Raw genomic sequence first — 22738 nt, 5'->3', positions numbered from 1 at the left:
GGCACAGCTCGTGACTGTGGGTCTTCACGGACCGGCGGGTCCCTCCTCTTCCTGCACCTGCTGTTCCTCCTCCTTTTCAACTCTCTTCCTCCTGCCTCTACTCGCTCCTTTTCCTGTAACAATTTCAGTTTCTTTTTTTTTTTTTTTTTTACAAGAATCGGGATACAGGCAGAGGCGCAGGAGAGTGAGAGGATTCACCAGAGACAGAGCGGGGAACAGAACAGGCAGACAGACCAAAAGCACTGCTGAGGAGAGCAGCGGGCGCAACAGGAGAGGTCTCCCGCGCCATGTGGGGATCTCCCTGGGCAGCTGGGAATGGAACCCGCGCTGCAGAGGCTGCAGACAGCTTCATAGTGCTGCGCTCAACCTGCTGCACCACCCGGGAGGCCCACAATTTCAGTTTCTTCATGGAACTAGCAGACTTTGTGGACTGGCCCCTTTTCTGTGGGGTCAGCGGCTTCCAGGCTTCTCACTCTGGGGGTTCCAGGCGGAGCCTTTGGCCGCATCTCCTCCCAGTGAGATGGGGAGCATCCTCGGCTGCTCATTGTTGGTGTCATCCCTTGGTATTTGTGAGCAGCACCCAAACACCACTTCTGGAGGCCCCTGAGGTTTGTCAGTTTGTGACTGAGGGGTACCCAGGGACCCCAAACTGAAGGGATGCTGTCTGTATACAAGGACAAAGGAAGCAGGCTGTGAGTGTGGAAGGTGTTTAGTAGCACTGTTGAGGGGGCTTAGTAGGTAGAGCAGAGAAGAGAAAGGATTTCAAACAATAGATTCCCTGTAGAACCCTCAAAATTACGCCTCGTAGGCGAGTGACCAGACAAGCAGGCTTGGTCTGCAGCAGGGCCACTCAGTCCTGAAGCTTGCCACACGTCTAAGCACCTTCTGGTGGAGAACCACAAGAAAGGGGTTTGGGGGGAGGGTCCCAGATAGCAGGGACAAAATTAAAAAATATACCACAGAATCCACTGCAAGGTCAAGACTACAGCTTCCGTTGTGTCTGCCAAGGACCGGAGCAGCCTCCCATGTGTCTTTTTGCCAAGTGCCACTACCTGTCTTCTCCACTTGGCTCCTCCAGTCCCCTCTTCACGTGTGTCTCCTCTCTATATATCCATCGTGCTCCTGCCCAGCTGTGCTCTCCACGCAGGAGGTTGGGTTCATAGCCGGCTGGCACTTGCAATCCAAGGGGGCTGCCTGTAAGTGTGGGGGGGGAAATGGCGGCTCCCCTTCAAGGAACTGGGTCTGTACTAGGATGGCAGGTGAGGCCCACTGAGAATTCAGGGTTCACTCACTTCTCTGGTCAGGGAGCCCTTAGGATGGGGGGCCCTCTGGTGTGTGCTGTTGCATGTTCAACTGCTCAGGTTGGTGGTCAAGAACTTGCAGAAGTTGCTAAGACATTGACACGACGAAAGGAGGCAGCTGCGGCTTCTCTGGGACCTGGTTGGAATTTGGGCCAAGACAGTGGCTCTCGTTAAGATGCTTAGGACAGTATTTGTTGGACTTTAAAACAGGGCCTGCTAAGGAAGTTAAGTTTGGGGTATAATTTCCCCCTGTTAAAAGAGAGGTAGCTGGTTAACCTATGTTTTAGTATAGACCATCTTAAATTTAGAAAATTTGTGGGGGAGGAGAGAATAGGTAGATTTATTACTTGGCTGGATTAGAGTGATTTTTCTGCTGGAAAATTAATATCTTTTATAACACATTCAAATAGATGTTTTGATATTTGTTTACTTTCACAAATGCTGGCGCCTTACCCAGTTTGTATATCCCAGCTGGGTCCTTCCTCTTGTTCTGTCACTTGCTGTGTTTTGTGGTCTAAAGCACACACGAAGGGGAGCCTTGGAAGTCTCTCCATCCTGCCCAAAGCCCCAGGCTCACTGCCAGCCTGTCCCTAGGTGGGAGCACACCAGCCTTAGCATACCATGGTCTGGACCCTAAGACAGGGAATAACAGTCACGGTACTGGATTATTGAAGTAAACCTCCTTTTTCTCTCTCCTACAGAACCTGAAAGCGGATCCAGAAGAGCTTTTTACAAAACTGGAGAAAATTGGAAAGGGCTCTTTTGGCGAGGTGTTCAAAGGCATTGACAATCGGACTCAGAAAGTGGTTGCCATAAAAATCATTGATCTGGAAGAAGCTGAGGATGAGATAGAGGACATCCAGCAAGAAATCACAGTGCTGAGTCAGTGTGACAGCCCATACGTGACCAAATATTACGGGTCCTACCTGAAGGTAAGGCTTAAAAATAACGCCGTGAATTTCCATGATGCGGCACTTGAAGGAGAAGGCTTCAGTGCACGGCAGGTTTTCAAAAGGAAGGAGAAAGGTTTTGACCTTTGCAATCAATAGAACCTGGCTTTGATGGTTTCCCTCATCTGAAAGGTCACCTACAGAAATTTATTTTTGGTAAAAGTATTTGATGTTGAAATTCCATTTTAAATAGGAGTGTCTCCGATAGGACATTGTCATCAAAAATGCATTTAAGTTGTTGTAAAGATAACCATTAGTCACCTAGTCTTGACATGAGTTATGAAAACTCACGCCAACCTAAGAATATTGATCTTTGGATATTTTGAGTCTTCAAATATAGCTTAATTTAATGCTCTTAAAAAAAAAAAAAACTGCTGGCAAGAATTGATGTTGATTTTTGAGAGTAGTTTGCCTACATTTGATTTTTAAGAATTCTAGCTAAGTAAATGATTGTTGAAGTGAAATACTAGTTACTGTGCAAACTACAAATTGTCTGTGATCTTCACCAGTTCCTTAAGAGGAAAGAATAGTATTAAAAAGGGTTTTCCATCCCTTCCTGAACCATGCCACCATTGTTGATGTAGGTTGAACATGTTATTCCACTGACACTATGCCTGTGTTTCAATTTCCTTGACATACACTTGTTTCACTGAACTTAGAAATGCGGTATCTTTCAAAATGAACATTTAGAAATCATAAGACTTGGTAAAAAAAAAAAGAAATAATTCTTGTGGAAACAAAAGCATCATAGGTAAAAAGAACTATTTATTTTCCTGAGGGAGGCAGCAGTCAGCCCAGATCTTGTAAGAGTGGGGCCCTTCCTGTCCTGGGTTTCTGCTCTAAATTCTCGGCATTGCAGCTCAAAACCCACTGTCATGTCAAGGGGATAATGCAGATGTTGATCTTGCGGAAATGTGACAGTAGTGGAGGGATGGGAAACTTGAGAACCGTAGAGTCACTAAAATGGATATTTGGGGGACATAAAAATTGTGTCGGGTGCAAAAAGAAACTACCCCCACCCCTCTGGGTTCCTTCTTGGGCTGGGCAGGTCATTAAAACAGCATCAGGCAGGTTTGCAAGGAAAACAATGACTCCAGTATCCTCGGGAACTCACATGGTTGTAAATTCCAAAGAATAGTGGAGGGGACCAGGAATATTTATCCTGGGTTTTAGAACCTGGGGTGTCAAGGATGAGATGGAAGACTCCACATGACAGACAGATAAGAAGAGGCTGACCTTATCCTTCCTCTGAGAGTAAAGGTGAGGTTCTTAGAGAGGACATGTTCACTGATAAACCTGGAATTGGATGGAGCCCCCAAACTACATCCTCCCAGCTCGTCAAAGGGGAAGCAGTGATTGATGCTTATCCAGTTAAGAAGAAGGCAGACTCTTAAGACTTGGTCTCCATTAAGGGAGGGATGAAGGACCTGGGCAAAAACTGAAGCTTCTGCTCAATTTCAGGGCTCACTGCTCTCTAGCAAAACACTACACGCCCTTTAAGTTATGGTATTGACCTCCAGCTCCCACCAAGTCACAGGAGGCCGAGCTGTACCACTGAGAAAAGTTTGTCTGACTTTTGGTGGAGGCGACCCCGCAGGTGGTAATTCCTTTCCCCCTTTGCTCATCGATGAACCGTGGCAACCTCTCATGGATCACACATAGCATTTTGCAATGGAAAGTCTTAAATTCCGGAGTCAGATGTCTTGCGCTGGGATCTTGGTTGTCTGGCTCTGTTGTTGCCTCGAATCCTTTGCGAGGATTTTAAACCTCTCTCCTCCCTTATTTGCAAAATAGGAAATTATGGTGCCGACCTCCTTGTTGCAGAGCTTAAGTGGAACGAAGTAGGTGAAAGTAGCCCGGCAAGTAGTAGGTACTTAAAGTGTTAATTTCTTTTATTAATTGACTGAATTCATTCCTACTTCGTCCCTGTCATTACTTTGCACGGAAGGACATTATCCGTTGAGATCCAGCAAGCACAGCGGAGCAGGAGAGGGACATGCCAGCAGTGACAGCTGCTGCTGCTGGGGTGGGGGGATGTGCGTCCACTTTGGGTCTTTTTTTTTTTTTTTTTTAAAGATTTATTTATTTATACAAGCACTGGGTACAGTCAGGAGCGTGGGAGGGTGAGAGAATTCACCAGAGCCAGAGCCGGGAGCAGAGCAGGCAGAAGGACCGAAGGACACTGCTGAGGGGAGCAGCGGGCGGCAGGAGAGGTCTGCGCGCCCTGCGGGACCCTCCTCCGGTGGCCGGGGAGCAGCCGGGGATTGAACCGGTGCTGCAGAGGCTGCGGGCAGCTTCGCAACCCAGCGCTCAACCGCTGCGCCACCGGGGAGGCCCCACTTTGGGTCTTGATTGAGCAAAAAGGGAAGTGCCCCGTCTGTCCTGTTGTCTTCATACGACGAGTGGACACACGCCACTTCCGTAGGGGAAAGCGGAGCTCGAGTTCTACCGAGGGAAGACAGACAGCTGAGGAAGCTGGGCTCGCGCCCCGCCTGCCCATCACTCACTGTCCTCTGCGAGGCGACTCCATGACAGCTTCCTAGTCCCTCTGAGACGGCCTCCTAGTCCCTCCGAGACAGCTTCCTGTGCCGGCGTCGCGCTTTCCAGTGAATTATGGTGCCTTTGGTAAAGGAAGTGTGGGAGCTCCTCGCACACTTTTGGGGATTTATACCAGCTAATATTTTATGGTGGGGATTAATGGTGGTTCACAAGTAACCTTCCTCAACCCCAGTCCTAGTTCCGCCGGAGCAGACCGCTCCAGAGACTCCAAGTCCTCCTGCCACTGAGCAGGAGTGGCCCACGGAATCCATGGTGTCAGCTGCTGGAAAACTCTCCTCGCTTCCCGACGGCTCAGACTCCGCGGCTGGAGCTCACTGCTCCCCTGCCCTGAGGGCCGTTTCCTCCCAGTAGGGACTCGGGAGCCAGCTTGCTTTTCTCTCCTGCGCCTCCTCCTTGCACCTGTCTATCCTATGTCTTGGTGGGGGCAAAAAGTGAGGCTCCTGGGCCAGTTTCCATGAGCCCAGGCTGCCCCTGATATGGAGCCCACAGTCTTCCTGGCCAGAACTCGGTTATTGCACACCTGGCCGGGAGGCCGAGCCCCATGTTGGCCCCGAGCTCCATGGCAGAGGGTGTGGGTTCCGCTCAGCCAGCCGTGCCGTCCCGACGCCGCTTGGTCTGTGGGGCCCCTGGCTTGGCTTCTCTACCGCCTGCCCTCTGTGGTGAAGACCACCGATGGTTTTGTCTACAGTGCCTGACAGGCGTTGTCCATGTGACCGTCTCCAGAAGGTTGGGTGGTCCCCACCATTGTGCTGAAAGGTCACCCTGAATTTATTAGTTACAGCAAAGATGGTTCTAACTGGCCAGAAAACTCACCAGGTGGCTCTTGCCCAAGGACATGAACAGTTACATGTAGTCAGGACAGCCCAGACCGTGATCCCAGCTGCCTGTTCTTGTCTAATGGAGTTTCCTGGCGCCCTCGGCCTGGAAGGAGCGTCCTGCGTGCTGAGCCAGGGCTGATCCTCTCTGTGCAAGGACATGCAGTCAGTCACGGAGTCCCTCTGTCCAGGGGGGTCGGAGGGAGGAGACTGTGAGGCCACGGGGCTTTGGCACGAAGATGAGAATGACTCTGCTTTGTGTGGTTTTCATTGCCCTTTTAAAATGGCCTGTAAGGTTCGATGTTGAGTGGTGATGGAAAAGGGCTGAGGGTTTCACCTTATTTGAGGGACTTTTCCAGAAGGGAGGGGCAAAGAGGAAATGAGCAGAAATGGGTTCTACATCTCTGGGTTTGTGTTAGAAGGCCTCGTAATTGTGTTTTGGTTTTGATGACCTAGTCTAGAAAAAGTGATTAAAAACAATCGGTATGTGGTCTAAGTAAAATGTCGCTGAAGGTGGATTACAGACTTGTTTTGTAGCATGTTCCCTCTCTCCCCCATCTAAAAACTAAGACAGCAATGATTTAGGGTGGAGCTGGGGTGCGGGGGGCGGGGGGAGACACAACATTTGTTTATCCTGGTGAATCTGAGACTTGAAGAATTTTATTCGTTGTTTTTTAGTCATTTAAGTCTTGGGAAATCAAACCAGCTGGAATATTTAACCCAAAGCATCCATATCCTAAACATCCCACTGGAGTTTTCTACCACACAAACATCACCTGCAAGGTCCTAATAAAACCGCGAGGGTGCAGGCTGTGTGCAGAGAAGAGAACTTTGGGGATTTATGTTTCTGTTGGCAGCGAAGGCCTCGCAAGGCCTGGCGTGGTCAGGCCGTGTCCAGAGGATTCTGCGCCCGCTTGTTCTTTATGCTGCATCCATTCACAAGCACTGCTTATTCTCCCTCTCGTGTGTGTGAGTATGGGAGGTTGCCAGCCTGTTAGAATCTCCACTTTGAGATTCACTTAGAGTTACAACCAGGATTTAATTCAGGTTCTTAGTACAGGCACTTAACTGGGTGTTTCTAGGCCTATCAACTTCCTCATGGACAGGTGCAGGCGGCTCTATTGGGCTTGCCCTGTGACTTTAAAGACTGAGCTCACAGGTACCTGATGTGGGAGATTGCTAGCAAATGATAATTTAAAAGGCATTTATTTAAACGGGACAAGTTATCTGCACCAAATGAGTCACAACTCATGCGTCTTAAAGGCAGATTATTGAAATACCAAACATGAGGTTTGTCATTTTCTCGTACAGTTTTGTTATTTTCAGACATCAGGCCAGCTTTTCCAGAGCAAATTGGGGCCAGGCAGGACACCAGAAAGGGCTGTTCTGGTGGTTTCTGTCATGGCATCAGTTTTCAGGACAGCAACCCACGGAGCCTCCCGGCTTCTGTGTACGTGTTCTTCAGTTCCTAGAACTCTGCGGGGTAGTTCTGCCTCTTGGGTTCACCAGAAAACTGGTGCAAGAAAGTCCCTGGGTGAGGTTTAGAGAGGGAGGGGCTGTGTGCAGGGGATTGCTGCCTGCCAGTGTCACAGGCACACCGCGGGCCGTCCTGGAAGCTTTGTTCTTTGGACCTCAGATGTTTGTCTTCCTTCCCCAAAGGGGAAATTCCATCGGGAGTATTTCCTGATGGAAATAGAAAAACCGATCCTTGTACCCTTGCGGAAAGCTGTAAGGAAATAGTTATCCCAGCGGCCGGCACCTCTGAATGAGGCTGCAGGTCACCACTCGCTCACCCGCCCACCTGCTCCCCGCTCACCAGCCCCTTCCAGCTAGAGACTGTGCTCAGCGCTGAAGATCCATTCTAGACCCCCCTCGGCTTTCAGAAGCATCTTCCTTTGGACCAGAGAACCTAATCAGCCTGTGATGTTTTAACTCCAGAAAATACTAGCATGTTCTCGTGGAGATGGCGTGAGCTTCAGGTAGAGCGTGTGGAGAGACCACCTGCCGCTTATGGACCGGAAACAAGCCAAGTTCAGAGGGCAGAGAAGGAAGAGCTCTCCCCACTGGCCACGTCCACGGGCACTGCGGTGCTGGGGGGCTCGGTGGTTCTAAGAGAGCACGTGACTTGGGGCCGAGCCCCAGTGCAGTACCTGTGCCCCTCTGTACCTCCTGTGAGGAGGGGACAGGGGAGAGGAAAGCTACCCGCATGCACCGCAGAGGTGATCACCTGAGGCCGCCGGGGAGAAAGCTCTGCCCTGGGCAGCAGCTGAGGTCTCCGGCTGTGTTTCTCGGGCTGGTGTTTGGGACTGTGGGAATACCCCGAAGGGTATTTTGGGCAGGGCGTCTGGAAGCCTGTGGTTGTGGTTCTGCCCACTTGATTTTCGTGGCTGGTGCAAGGACGAGCTGCTGGGCGGGGAGGCACTGCGCAGCCCAGGTCCTGTCCGTCCTGTCTGCCAGGCTCTGAGCTTGCGACGACTCAGACAACATTCTGGGGATTTGATGTTGCTTTCCTTCTGAGACAAGATAAAGCAGAGGCTGCGGGCTCCCCCGAAGGGCAGGGCCGGAGAGGCTGGCTCACAGCACAGCTTGTGTGGCTCCGTGACCCTCTCTAGTCCACGCGCACGACAAAGCCAGCTTTCCCGAGTAGCGTGGGAGAAGCAAGGCCGGTCTGCTTTCCCAGGGACGTGGTCGCCAGTGAGAGCGCGGGGGTGCACCCCTCACCGGGGCACTGCATGGGAAGAACCCGGGTGTTTGATGCTTTCCAGCAAAGTGACGCTGACCAAGGTCAGAATAATGACCTGGTTTTAATTTGAGTGGGCTCTAGAGTGCTGCTAATGAATGATAAAGCAGGTGAGATGTTGCTACCTTAATTTTTTTTTTTTGGTGTATGTGTGTTAAATGTATGCGTTTTAAATTTGTTGTTAAACAAGGTGCTAAAGCAGAGTGAGTCCCTCTGCAAAAATTCTGAGGTGTGGGCCATCCGCCTAGCCAGGACAGTGGCCTGTGTTATCCTGTTCAAGCAAATGTTGGTTGTTTCCTTCTTGTATTTCCCCCATTTGTGGACCTCGGGCAAGGGAGGTCAGCCCCCCCCTAGATTCTGAATCTTTGTTCTCAGCTGTGGGCTTGTAAGAGCTTCCCAGGGGATTCTCACGAGGCCCGGGAAGGAAGGCCACCCAGAGACGCACCACAGAAGGTGGCTGTCCCTAGGGATGGTCACTGCTGGAGAAAATGGGTATTTCCCTACGTTTGGAACTTCCCAGGAGGATGGCAGCCCTAGCTGGCAGTTGCACTGTCACTGAGGATCCAGGCTCTTCTTCCTCTTTTTCATTTTCAGTCAGATTTTGTTGGTTTGCTGTCCTTCACAAAACTGTGATTTCACTGGTCACCCAAGGTCTAGTGCCACCACCACACTGTCAGACGAGCCCTGACCTCCCCTCCGGGAACCACCCTGTCTGTTGGAGTCTAAGGGTGGTTTTTGTTGTCCGCCTTTCTTTTCATATTGTCGTCCTGGGGTCTTGGCTTTTTCCGTGGGCAGATAAAGTGCCTTTTGGTTTTCTTTGAAGGTTTGGGAACCTTTTTTCAGAAACGTCCCTTGCCCTCCTGTGGCGGTCGCAGGCTAATTCCTTAACCAGCCCCTGCCTGGGGGTGATGGGGACCCCTAAGTGTCCTTTTAGAGTGTCTGCTCTCTAGTCAGCACCTGCTCACGAGTCAGCACTTTACAGGTGCCGGTTGAGACCCCACCTGGCCCCAGTAGCTTCCTGGCTCGTGGTCACATTTCACGCCACCTTGGATGGCGGCTGTTCAGTATCACCTGCATTTGCTCATGTGGTTGTAGTGCTGGGTTTTCATTTACTGCCGCCTTCTTGGGTGGTTCTTCTGGATAAGTTCCTGCCTAACGTGCACGTGGTATAATCCATTCTTGAATGCTGGGGTGCCACTCCCCTCTGAGGCGCCTGTGTGCTGGCATCGATCTAGAAGTCTCCCCAGCATCTGAACCTCTGAAAGTCTTGCTGGGGCTGGGAAATTGGACTCCCTCGAGATAATGGGGGCCAGCTTCAGCTGTCACAGGAGTGCAGCGGGCTGTCCCCCTCCTTTGCTCATCCAGTGTCTGCCACGAGTCCACTTTTGCTTCGTGGTCTTGTAATTTTCCTGTTGGCGTCTCCTTCCTGGCCCTGACCCAGGATGGCCCTGGGGTGGCCCTAAAGTACTGCCCCCTCCCGGCAGGTCAGTGTGCCCTGACCTGCTGTCTGCAGACCCGTCCTCCCCACAGCGGGACTTCTGCTGGGCCCTGGCCGCCTCGCCGGCCCTGTGCGGTCACGTTGCTCTCCGTCCGGCAGCTGAGCCCCGCGGCTGACCTGCTGGGCCGTGCATTCTTGCTCAGCACGGGAGGGGTGAGTGGCTTACGTGTTTGCCTTTTGAAAACCTACCAGACTTAAAGTTTATTTTGGACGTGTTGTGATGATTCATCTTTAGAGAATAATTCGTAGGTGACTCTTTTCCCTCCTCTCTGATTGAGTATTTAAAGCCCATTTGAATCAAACTTATAACTCAGTCCCCTCCCTCACACGCTGAGTTGATTTCTCTTCCCCTCCATGTGCTTCATGCGCAGGTAGCTGGGTCTGGGTCTTGTGATTTCTGTCACGCACATGACACTAGCATGGGATGGCTTCAGGCGTGTCTTTGCCCAAAGGAGGATTATTTTTTTAAAAGCAACTGGGAGACGCAGGAGGTGTATGCACACAGCGGGGCGGGCACAGGTGGCATTGCTGGCTGTGGCTTGGGGGGAACGTACTGATGTTTGGCCCTGGGTGGCTGTTGGCCTGGGGAAGATTCAGTGGCTAAGAGTAACTTACACAACCTGGGAAGCAGACCAAGCCTAGTTACCCTGGAATAGGTACTCGGCGTACGGAATTTTGACGCTGGTCCGTGACTTAGCACGAGGTTGGCCTTCTGGTGCTAGGCTTCCGGCGGGCCTGGCGACTCATTACAAATCGAACAGCGGAGCTGGGGCAGGGGAAAGGTCGATTGCAGACCAGTGCTGTCGGGGCGAACCTCACGCAGGGTCCATGTACCTACATGCCTTTCCTCCTTTCCAGCCCGGGCTGGTGGAGAGTGGCTCGCGGCCTCTAGGCAGACGTGAGGAGGCGCAATCTCGTGTTGAAAGGTCTGGTCTTGAAAAGGAGCCTTTCCTGCATGGCGCAGGAGCTGCTCTGGACTTCTTTCTGCACCGAGGAATGGCAGCAAGAGCCTTGCCCTTCGGCCTCCTTCACAGCTGGGTGGAGCTCTCCACTGGTTCACTCCACTTTCCTTTTTGAACGTGAGCGCCATTCAGAGGCCCCGCCCTGGCTCCTTCCTGGGCCACGGGGGCATTCACGCGGGGCATGCAAATCCACACTGATCTCTGTGATTGCAGGGACCTTGGGGCAGCGTGCAGCCAGACCTTGCCTGCTGCACCTCCCCCTGCGGCCTCATTGTCTACTGCTGTGCTGGTCCGTGGCACTTGCCTCTAGAAGGTGCTTGGTTCCCTTCAGTGTCTGGCTCTCCGCAAGGGCGTGGCAAGCCTGTCAGACAGTGGGCACGTGACCCTGGCTTCCGGGAGGTAAGCGCGCCCCAGTGCCGCCCACTAGAGTGCACCTTCCTGGTCCTGGCCTGGCTCCTGTCAGCCTCTCGTAGGCGTCCTCAGAGGCCCTGGAGCCTCTTCTCTTGCTTCCGACGTAGCGTTCACTCACCCAGGTAACAAGTAGCCCTTCTTCCGAGGAGCTTAGATGAGCAAGTGAAAGAGCTGTCACTTTTTCCCAGCTGAGGATGGGAATCCCCCGACATGGTGCTCTTGAATCAGGGCCCACCTTTGGCTTTGAGTGTGTCCTGCTGTGTGGTGGGCGTCATCTGGCCACTGGGGACCTCTGCCGCCTTGTTGTGGACACGTAGGGAGAGTCCTGCTCTTCCCCCACCCCTTGCTGCCCCTACTCTCTGTGGAGGGTGGCTGGGAACTGCTGTGGCAGGCACTCCCTTCTGAGTCTGGTGCTCGTGTGTGCAGATTTCTGATACCAAGTTCTGAATGTTCTGGAAGGTGTTGCTCCAGATCTTGAGCTGGAGGAGGCGGGACAGACCAGAGACCTCCATGTCCCTGGAGAGAGCATTGCAGCCTGCACAAGCTTGATTGTCTTGGGCAGAATCTGTGCCCTTCTGTGATACTGCTTTTATTCTTGAAGGAATAGGTACATCGATAAACTAGTGTGTTTCGTAGCCATTTCTGTTACTGTTTTAAATGTTTTTTTTGTTTGTTTTTTTAACATTTATTTATTTATGCATACAAGAGCTGGGGTACATGTCAGAGGTGTAGGGGCATGAGAGGATTCACCAGAGACAGAGTGGGGAGCAGAACAGGCAGACTGACTGAAATACACTGCTGAGGGGGCAGCAGGTGAGACAGAAGAGGTCTGCTGTGGCATGTGGGTAGCTCCCTGGCTGGTTGGTAATTGAACTCATGCTGCAGAGGCTGTGGACAGCTTCATAGTGCTGAGACTTAACCCCTTGAGGCCCCTTGGGGTTCACTCTTGATTTGCACATTCTATAGGTTTGGCCAAATGGAGAATGACACATAGCCACCATTAGAGTTTACAGAGTCGTTTCACTGCTCTGAAAATCCTTTGTGCCCCACCTAATCGTCCCTCCTTCCCCCAACCCCTGGCAACCACTGACCTTTTTTTTTTTTTTTATGAATACATATCTATTTTAAAAATAACACAATACTAGCCTCTAAATGCATTTTATACAAGGAATTTTCACATCAATTAAATGTTTTTTTTTTTTAAAAGATGGTTTTCTTTTTATTTTTTAAAAGCATTCATTCATTCATTTATGCAAGCACTGGGTACAGTCAGAAGCGCGGGAGGGTGAGAGAATTCACCAGAGCCAGAGCAGGGAGCAGAGCAGGCAGAAGGACCGAAGTACACTGCTGAGGGGAGCAGCGGGTGGCAGGAGGGGTCTGTGCACCATGTGGGACCCTCCTCCGGTGACCGGGGAGCAGCCGGGGATTGAACCTGCGCCCCAGAGCAGCTTCGCAACCCAGCGCTCAACCGCTGCGCCACCGGGGAGGCCCGAGGATAAATATATTTTTAAGATTTTTTTTTAATTTATGCATACAAGACCTGGGGTGCAAGCCAGAGATGTGGAGGGTGAGAGGATTCACCAGAGACAGAGTGGGGAACAGAACAGGCAGATCGATGAAGTACACTGCTGAGGGGAGCAGCGGGCACGGCAGGAGAGGTCTGCGCACCATGTGGGACCCTCGCCGGTGGCCGGGGATCGAACCAGCTCTACAGAGGCTGCGGGCAGCTTCGCAACCCAGCGCTCAACCGCTGCGCCACCGGGGAGGCCCTACTGTTTTAAATGTTTTAATGGCTTCCGCTGAAAACATGAGAAAATTTAATTTGTCTCCTGGGGAGGAAAGTCTGCTGGAAGGGAAATGTCCCTGTTAATGTTAACTTGAAAGTTTGGAAGGTGAGGTAGGACGGCCTAGAGAAACTGACTTCCCCCCAGGGCTGGTCCCGGAGGTGTCCAGTGGGAGGAGCAAGCGCTTGGGTGGGGCAGACGCCCCCCCGCCGCCGGAGTTTTGGGCCTCATTGGGGCTGTCCCTGAATGTGGTTCAGGGGCGACAAAGTTCAGTTTGTGCCATGTCTGATCACACAGGCCGGCTCTGTACACGCTCCCCATTTTCAGAGTTTACTATTCTGGTAACTTTTTCTGCTCTAAATTAAAAAAAAAAAAAAAAAAAAAAAAACCTACCGAAAGGTTGACAGGCTCCGGTTGCTTCTCCTGGTCTCCCCAGGACCCCCTCCAGGGCTCTCTACTCCCTGGGCATGCGGGGGCTGGGGAGGGACGGTCCCTTGGCTCCAGCCCCCCTCCTCAGGGACTGTGGGCCTGTGCAAATGAACCCCGCTTCAGTCCTGAACACTGACCCGTTTTTAATCACTTTGGTTAATTAGAGGCCCAGGAGTTTCAAACCACACCCGGGAGGTGTGAATAATGTGATATAAATACTGTTGGGGCCGTCTGTTGTGGTTTCCTTTTTTTTTTTTTTCTTTTTCCCTTTCTCTTCCTCTCGTGTATTTTCACTTCAGAGTTTAAACAGAAACTTGAATGACCAGATTGGTTCTAGAAGGAGTGTGTTGGCTGCTCTGATGTGGAAATTTGTTCTACCTACCACGTGTGGTAAGGACATTGTGGGCCCGAGGCCACCGAGGTGTGCGGCTCTGAAGGTCCAGATGTGTGATGAGACACACACGAGCAGCTCATGGGTCTCTTAAATGATCACCTTTGCCGTGAATAGCCTCAGGCTGTATTTAAGTTGGGCCTGCCCCGCCGCTGTTGCAGGCTTTTCTCTCAGGCACAGAAATGGGCTCCTTCCCCATGGGGTGGGAGGGATCTGTCCCATGGAGGGTCTCAGGCTGGTGAGCTGATGGACGGCGCCGGAGGTCGGTCTGAGCTGAGGTCCCGTTTCTGAGGGGCTCTCGCTGATGAAGACACTGGTAGGTGTGAGCTGATGAAGTGAGTGTGGACATGTTGGGGTCAGCAGGTGTCTGTGTTCTCAGCGCTGTTGGGTCTCAAAGGGAGGTTTAATACGCAGCGTTTCCCCAAGGTGTTTCATCAGGGACCCTGCTCTCTCTCTCTAATGGTTCTCTTCAGTCCTACCGCCAAGTCCCCGGTGGTCCCTCATGAAGTGGCTTCTCCAGCCAGCACTGCTGGGAAAGTGACGTCAGCGGGCTAAGCACCTGCGTCTGGAGACGCCAAGTTCCCACTGCAGGCTCGCTTTCTGCGCGTCTCCTGCTGCGTTGCTGTCTCTTGAAAAGCATTCCTAAAAGTGTTTGTTTCTAAAACTGGATAAATTGACAGAGGACCATGAAGCATTAAATGAGAGGCAATTACTGAAATAGCATGTTCGAGTTTTAAAACCTTTTCCGTTTCAGTACATAGTTTCAGAGAGATGCTGTGGGGTGGAGGGCAAAGGAGCCGGGAGGGCCCTGCAGGTCCTGCTCCTGCAGACAGTGATGTCAGCGCGGGTACAGGAGCAGCAGCCTCGGCAGGTGAAGCCCCGGGATGAGGATCGTGGGGGCCCAAGGGCGTTGTGATTCATACCATGTCACCCTGAAATCTTTCCTTCAGTGTTTCTCAGAATCCTCCTCAAGGTTATTCCCAAGGTTCCTCATGCCCCAGGTCAGTGTGATTTGATATTTCTTCATTTCATGAACCATTGAATATTAGTATTAATAAACATTCTGGGTTAGGCCCTGTGGGGGCCCTGAGGAGTGTGGCCGTGGGCAGGCTGGAGGGGCTCCTGCCTTCTGGTCTGGGGACCAGGACAACTTTCCCGAGTCTCTGGCCTCCACTCTTTACTGTGGCTGCTGCCCGTGGTCGGCTGGTCGGCCCGCGTTTCCTGCTCCTCCTTCCCATGCTCACCCAGTGCGAGCGTTTGCCTGCTGCCTAGGTTCAAACCTCAGTGCCTGTCCTGGCCCCCACGGGCCTCAGATCCACTCACGCAGGTGTGGGGACCTCACTCCATGGGAGTGTTCCTGAGAACCTCACCGTCAGCTTCCCAAAGCCGTCGGTGCTCCGATGAGATGAGCTGGCCCTTGGTGCCCCAGAAGCGCCCCTGTGCAGGGTGGTTAGAAAGCGCGGGTTTGATCCAGGTCAGGGACTGAAGGGTGGGGGCTGAACTACAGCTGCCCTGCCCCTCCAGGGCTGCGGACTGCAGCCTGATTGTGGATAAAGCCAGGCCAGATTTAAGCCCCCCAGGAGGGGCAGGGCCCCTTGGGCAAAGGCAGCGGGGCTCTGAGATTCGTTTGTGCTTTGTCAGCAGGAACAGGCTGAGAACATTGGGGCTTTTCTGAAGCTGTTTTCAAGGGAACCCTGTTTCAGGCCCTCATGAAATGATCTCTGGTTTCTTGGAGACAGAGTTACCAGAACATTCTCCTCCAGGGGCTGTCTGGGGTGCCTCTGCTGTCCTTCACTGCCGCTGCCCGTGGGGTCCTGGCCCATCCTCCTGTGCCACATGCCGTCTCTGTGGCTCCCGGGCCTGGGATCGTGGGTGCTGCGGCCCTTGATCCCGGGAGGGGGGCGGTGGCGAGGTGGCCCTCTGCCCTTCACCCCATGCCCGCCGCTCAGTGCTCCGGCCTGCTGCTGAGCCATGCTGCCCACCAGGGGGGCTGGACTCGGTCAGCACCCTCTGCATGGCTCTTGGGATTGAGGATGGAGCTGATGCTAGGGGGAGCAGAGTCACCCAGCTCCACCCTGTCCTTGAACCTGCCCAGTGGCAGCAGCTTTTTTATCTAATATTCATAATTATTAGAATCTACCAATAAAGACAGTGATAACAATAAACGTTTGTGGTGTTCTCGGGCCACCCCGGTGCCAGCTGGTCTCTACATCTCAGTCCCCACTTCTCCTGGGACAGGGAATGCCGCCTGCTCTCCTGTCTGCCAAAGTCGGGCAAGCCGGCAGGCGGGGTGAGGGCCAGGGGCTTGGGGTTCTGTGGAATCTCAGGGCTGTGGCCGCAGGCCCTGGTGGTGTGCTGGGGCTCTCCCTGCACCTCAAAGCTCTTCTGCACTTTGGCTGGGGTGTGGCAGTGGAGGTGTGTGCTGCGAGGCTTCTACCTCTCCCGTGTGGATTTCTGTGGGGTCCCCACTGTGTTTTGTGGCCTGGGAAGTTAAGAGGACAGAAAGTCCCGGGTGTCTTGCCGCATCATCCACCTGGTGGGAGCGGGAAGCAAGGATGATGTGCTTTATGAATTTTGTTGATGGTCCTCATGGGACCAGAAGGGAGCCCATGAACTGTCCCCGGAGCACAGCCCCACAGGGGAGGTGGTTTTCGAGCAGAGTCTGAGGGGGAAGCCAGGGACCGCCAGACTGCTGGGAGCAAGGGTGCTGAGAGCAGAGCATGCAGGAGAGGGCTCCCCGTGCTCCCAGAGGCCTTTGCCCGTCTGCCAGTGCAGTCGGGAGGCTCCAGACGATGCCGTAGCTTGTAGAAGCTCAGGGCCTAACCTTGTGGGACTTTGAGGATGTGGAAACTTGGAGGGGCAGAGACTCGGGTGCTGGGAAACCAGATGACCTGTGCATCCTGCATCCGTTTGTGATTTCTCTGGGCTGTTTTCTTAGGTTTTCGGCTGGCTGTTGTAAACGCAGTTGATTTTAAAGATACTTCCACACATCTGTCTTACTTCCATGCTGCTTATTTCTATTTCTTGCTATTTGTTGGCTTCATTTAATCTACTCACAAGAAAATGGACTTGGACTGGGTCCCACTTAACGCAGAGGAAGTTCTTGCATATTTTAATAAACAGGATCAGATGCACAGCCCTTGAGACCTCCTCCTTGAGGATTTCCCAGATGTTTGTGAGTTGGGTTTTTATTTGGGGGTGGGCGGGCGGGCGGGGGGCACAGTATTGTTCCAGAACAGCCACCACATTGGTCAAGTTATGGATCCCCACCCAGAGGGAAGCACAGCCTCATCCCCTCCCTTGATGGGGGCGGAGGGTGGGGTTTTGTCCCTGTGCCTTCTGTCTGGCAGTGCAGGTGTAGGTGACTTCTCTTTCTTCCACGAGAATTTCCTTTCTCTGAGCAATAAACATATGCCTTTATTCTCGTGATTTAAGTTAGGATTTGAACAGTTCTCTCTTCTGCTTTTGTTGCCTGGTCCAGGCTGAGAGGTCATCCTTGACTCCAGGTTTCCTTGCAGAGAGAAGGTCTTGCAGTCCTTGCAGCAGCAGACTTGTCAGTTCCCGGCCTTAATGGGCCTCATCTGCTCAGCCACGCAGCCCAATGGGCTCCTGGGTGGGATAGCAGAGTCTCCCCCCGCAGGCGCCCACGCAGCGGCAGCCGCCCTGCTGGGCTTCCCGAGGCGTTTGGAAGCCATCGGCTGCCTTCTGCATTGGCCGGGAGCAGCTGCGGCTTCTGGGACGGGGAGAAGCACATCTGTGTTCTCTGGGAGTGGTTTTTAGTCCGCAAGTGTCTGTCCCCATGTTTCTGGGAAAAGCAGAAACAATACCCTGAGCTCGTATGGTCAGGCTGCTGGGGGGACCCTGGGTGGAAGCAAAGCTACTTACTTTTCTTCGGGGTGATCTAGAGATCCCCGCCAGCAGATCTTGCTTTGAAATCACAAGGGAATGCATTTTATTTCGCAATCGATCATGGGAAAAACATCGCAGGCTCACAGCCAAAGATTATATAAAAGACGTGCTTTGAAATGTTTCCTCGCATGGGGACTGTGGATTCCTGTCTCTCTCGAACACACTGTCCTAGTGTAATTGAAGAAAGTCCCTGGAGGCGGGTGGCCGCTCCAGCTCGTGTCTTTCTAGCCAGAAAGTTGAAATGAATTAAAATTCCGATGAGGCTAAATATTTTACTTCCCCATAAAGCAGCTCAATTCTGTTTTCTGGCAGCCGTTACCTGTAGCGTCAGGTGTCGGCTGCTGTTTGCAGTTCCCGAGGCCCCGCGCGGGCCTGCACGTGCACACTGTCGGCGCAGCTCCGCGCGGCGGTGTCCTTGGGGAGGACTGTGCCCTTGCTCCCTCTTCGAAACTTCCGAGTGTCGGAGCCCTTTTCTAGGGGGTAAAAAAACTTGTGACATAGTAAATGTCAATTATGTAATGAACCGCTGGATGTACAATTGATGAGAAGACTCTTCCCGGGGGGGGGGGGGAGCGGGGAGCTCTTTCCAGACCACTAGCTTGTGTAGCACAGTGTCCCCTTCAGGCGTGCGGGTCGAGACCTCTGCTCCCGAGTCCGATGACGAGAACCAGGCCTTTCGCCGCGTCTCTGTGGTGGCGGGACGTCGTCACGGCTGCGGCTGCCTGCGGTTCTCCAGGTGCCCGACTGAGCAGTCAGGTGCCACGGGGTGGGAGTCGGGCTCTCGCGTGTGGTCTTATATCCCACGCCAGAGTCTTTCTCACGAGGCAGAAGCAAAGCCAGGGCTGCCCACCCAGGCCTGGGCCTGACCTCGGCACCCAGGGCTGCCCCGGGTTTGCATGTCTAATCCAAGTGTAGCGCAGCTGTTTTCAGAAGCTCTTCATTAAGAGACCTCAGGTAAATGAGAGCGTGTGCGGGCATCAGACGGTTCACTCTAGACTAGAACTGCGGAAGGTCAAGGTTAGCAAAGTGGCCAAACGGACGGAAGGAAGAGAGGCAGAGAGTTCAAATAGAAGCATTTCCCTAGTGCACAGGGAGAGTCCTCACGAGCATCTTGGAAAGCCCCATCCTTCGGAAGTCTGTTGCCCCGAAGCTACCTTCCACCTCCGACAATAGAAGCATGAAGAGGAGCCGCCACCCACGCGCTGAAGCACAGTGTTTGTCTGGTTGGTGAAGCTGCAGGTCGCCTTACAGTGCTCCGGGCGCCTCTGCACTTTTTGCAAAATGCAGCTGTCAGCCTGCCCATCCTCGGATGTGTCTCCTCTCATCTCTTGGGCCGAGGGTTTAGCCTCCGTAATGAATGTCGTGACATTTCTGACTTGCTGTTTCCTGACCACGGAGATCTTCACGGGGGTGCCAGAGAGCCCGGGCGCTGGAGGAGAGAGCACGTCGTTGGGGTTGGTGCTAGGTCAGGGCCCAGACCTACTCCTGACTCCAGGTCAGGAGACTGATGGGTGGTCTGAAGTGAAGATCGATGCAAGGGAGGAGAGAGAAATCCTCTACCACCCTGGGCATGTTAAAGAGAATTTTATTCATCTGAGTTTCAACCAACTTTTAGCATAGAAACTTTTTTCCATTAACAGATTTATTATTGGCTTGTGCCAAATTTGTGCCGAATCAAGAGAGGAGCTCTCCGCATCCCCCGGGGGACTTGGTCATTGAAGCACACACATGCAGGCATGAGAGGACACACGTCCGAGGAGGGTGGGCCGACAGAGAGCAGACTGCACTGCATTTTGCACAAACTGCAGAGGCGCCCTGAGCATTGTAAGGCGACCTGCAGCGTCACCAGCCAGACAAACACCGTGCTTCAAGCGTGGGTGGCGGGTTCCTCTTCATGCTTTTATTGTTGTAGGTGGAATTTAGCTTCAGGGCAACAGGCTTCTGAAGGAAGGGACTTTCCAAGATGCTCCTCAGAAGGAGCACATGGTGCCTCGCTCCCCCGGAATGTAGGGCTGGGGGGGCCCTCCAGAGCAGGGCTCCTGAAATTCCCGGCTGTTCTCCCCTCCTTGGTATCAACCTGAAGAATGAAAAAAAACACTGATCTGAGGGAGTGTCTGCACTCCAGTCTTCACTGCAGCAGTGTCCAGGCTCCAGAAACAACCCTAGTGCCCAAGGACTGAGTGGGTGGGGGAGACGTGGTCCGTGTACACAGTGGAGTGTTACTGAGCTGTGGAAAACATGAGATCTTGCCGTTTGTGACAACATCAGTAGAGGCGGAGGGCGTGATGCTAAGCAAATTAAGTCATAAGGAGAAAGAAAATGCCGATTTCACTTGCATATGGGATACAGGAAAACAAAGGAACAGAAAATGAAAACAAAGCAGCCCCTGAAAATGTGAACTCCTAACTGTGCATCTGGAGCAGACCTGCATGGGCTAAAGATGAATGAAGTGGCTGAAAGTTAGCACTGAGGCTGTGGCATGGGGGAGAGTTGGGAGGGGCTGATGGGTGCTTGTGTGTGTGTGTGTGGGGGGGGGGGTGTAGTCACAAGCAATTGGAGAGATGTGAACCTATATCCCTAAATCATATACTGGGTTGTAACCTGGGTTCCCATATACTGGGTTGTTACTTCAATAAAAATACACAAAAAGTAGTTGCTAGAATATGCTCTTCTCTCAGAACTGGTAAATCTTTTGATTTCTTTCCCCCTCCCTTCTCATCTCCCCCTTCCTTTAATTTTTTTTTTGGGGGGGAGACTCATTGATCTATCTTCATCCTTTTCTGCTTGTAGTTCTTGTTCTTTCTAGAGTACATTTTAATTCATACTTTACAAAGGCATTGTCTTTTTCATTCTAGATTTTAAAATTTACTATCTTAAAAGATACTGTGGTTTTTTTCCATTTGCTGTTTGAGGATCTTCCCTGTCATAATGTTCTTTGTGTTGCTGAATTTGCAAATCAGCATGCCTCTCAGTGGGCTGCAAACGGGGGACACTCTGCAGAGACTGTAGTCATAGCAGCCAAAGTTCATGGCACCGACTGCCTGGCATGCCCGCTGACCCGGTGCACAGAAGGAAACTGAGGCTGAACGTGCCCGCGGCACTGCTGAGGGCCACAGAGCTGGAGCGAGGCAGGCTGCACACCTGTGCTCATGCACACCCTCGTAGCAGAAAGGCATCTTTGCTTTAAAAACCGTTTGTGTGTGTGTGTTTTGTCATTGTGGTAACATTGCTTTTATAACACTATGTATGATTTAGGGGTAAAAGTACACACCCTGAGATGTCTGTTACCACAGAGGCACCCACAATCCCTTGGAACCCCTCTCCACATTGCTCCCCTTCCCTGACCTTCCCCTTTTGGAAGCCTCAGATTTGCAGTCACATTTCTGGGGTTTATAAAAACTAGATTTGCACGAATGTCTATGACCCCAAGTTGCTTTAATAAAATCTTGTGCCTTGTCGATGCCTCTTGGGTAATAGGATGGAGACCTGCAGGCAGTACAGAGGTGAGGCAGCGCTTACCTTGACAGAAGCTTAGAGCAGAAGAATTTAGGATGGAGGAAATATTAGTCGTTTACATAACACCGACCCCACTCCAAAGTAATTGCATCAGAAAGCCATATATACAAGGGACCTTTTGCTCTGGAAAGTGAACCTCGTTGCTCTCCTGTGGTCTGTGCAGGTGTCTCTCAATAGACTCGCTCTGTGCCAGGCAGCACTTTGCCTGCTCGTGCCCACGGCTTTGCTCCAGCAGCTCCCCGAAAGGCACGCGTGTGAGGTTCTTCACTGATAGCAGAAGAATGGAAACAGCTTACTGTTGTTTGACCTGTGTGCCCTCACCCACCTCGGCAGCCTCCCCTCAGGCTCGCAGGGTCTTGTGCAGAGTTTATTTTGCTCAGAAACCCCCATGCAGGGTAGTGCTGTTTCACCTGTTAATTGGGCTATTGGGCTTTACCATGTGATTCTAAGGCATGTCTGGGTGATGATGCTGATGAAGCTCATTGCCTGCTGCTTGTGTTGGTGCCTCCAGCGGAACTTCGCAGAGTGCTTTCGCGTTCATTATCCCATTTTATAGGCAATTGACCTGTGAGTTGTAGAAGCCCAGAGATTATTACCATCTCGCTATGGATGAGAGGAATCTGGGCCTCAGGTGTCTCCCTGCGAATCAGTGCCAGTCTTCAGGTGACGTTTCAGGGCAATCCCCAGACTGGCTCTGCTGAGAATCAGGACAGGCCTGTCGGCACCCCCAGCTTACCAGTTAAATATGTAATTCCATGTTTCCCAGCGGGCGTGGCTTTGGGCTCCAGACGGCATTGGTTATATTGTCGATGATTATCTGCCACTGGGTCACTGTCCATTGCCAGCCACCTCCGTTACCAATGGTTCCCCCACCCTTTGCTAGTGACCCACCACTGCGTTACTGAAGGGTCACCCCCTCACGAGTTGTCCCCTTGCTTGTTTCCTGTGGCCAGGCCCGTCAGACACCCAGTTACTTTGAGAGGAAGTAACTTCCGGTCCATCAGGCTGTCAGGAGTCTGGCCTGGCCGGTCCCCTGCTGTGGCCCTGCACTCCGTGTGGGCATCGGCCTGGGCAGCGTCGGCTTGCTGGCCGGCTTTCCGTGAGGAATGTATTTAAAAAGTGAACTCTGGAAGTCAGAGGTGCTGAGTGGCCTCATAAGAGACGGGAGAGGTTGTCACAAGGGCACTGAATGCAGTTTGTGAGGTGGGACTGAGCAGACACAGACACGAGGCTTTAGCTGGACTCATTTTTCTGGAAACCCCCTGAAGAGAGTGCGGAGGCCTTTGGGGTGTCTGGAGCGTCATTGCCCGCCCTCTGCTCAGAGGGGTGGGTGGAATGGTGACCCTCACAGCTGTGGCCCCAGGATGGCTACTGACCTGTCCCTGTGGCTGCAGGCACCTCCGCTGACCAGGCCCAGGACAGGCTGTGTATGGCCGCTGCTGGCCTAGGCTGGGACACTGGTTCCCAAGGTCC

General features: G+C 52.5%; 1 protein-coding gene across 2 annotated transcripts in view; it reads left to right on the top strand.

Annotated features, from left to right (window-relative positions):
* The window catches only part of STK24 (serine/threonine kinase 24), a gene marked incomplete at both ends in the record, with an annotated part of 69802 nt that overhangs the window by 29671 nt on the left and 17393 nt on the right, over window positions 1-22738 (top strand). For both annotated transcript variants that reach the window (XM_084235499.1, XM_084235498.1), the window contains one exon: window positions 2003-2233. In XM_084235499.1, coding sequence (XP_084091625.1) covers window positions 2003-2233 — 231 coding nt within the window. The remainder of the gene's footprint in view (window positions 1-2002; window positions 2234-22738) is intronic.

The sequence above is a fragment of the Talpa europaea genome (assembly GCF_964194135.1).
Source record: "Talpa europaea genome assembly, chromosome: 6".
In the NCBI taxonomy this organism is placed as follows: domain Eukaryota; kingdom Metazoa; phylum Chordata; class Mammalia; order Eulipotyphla; family Talpidae; genus Talpa; species Talpa europaea.
The sequence above is the reverse complement of the archived record's forward strand: the minus strand, read 5'-3'. Positions and strand labels throughout refer to the sequence as shown.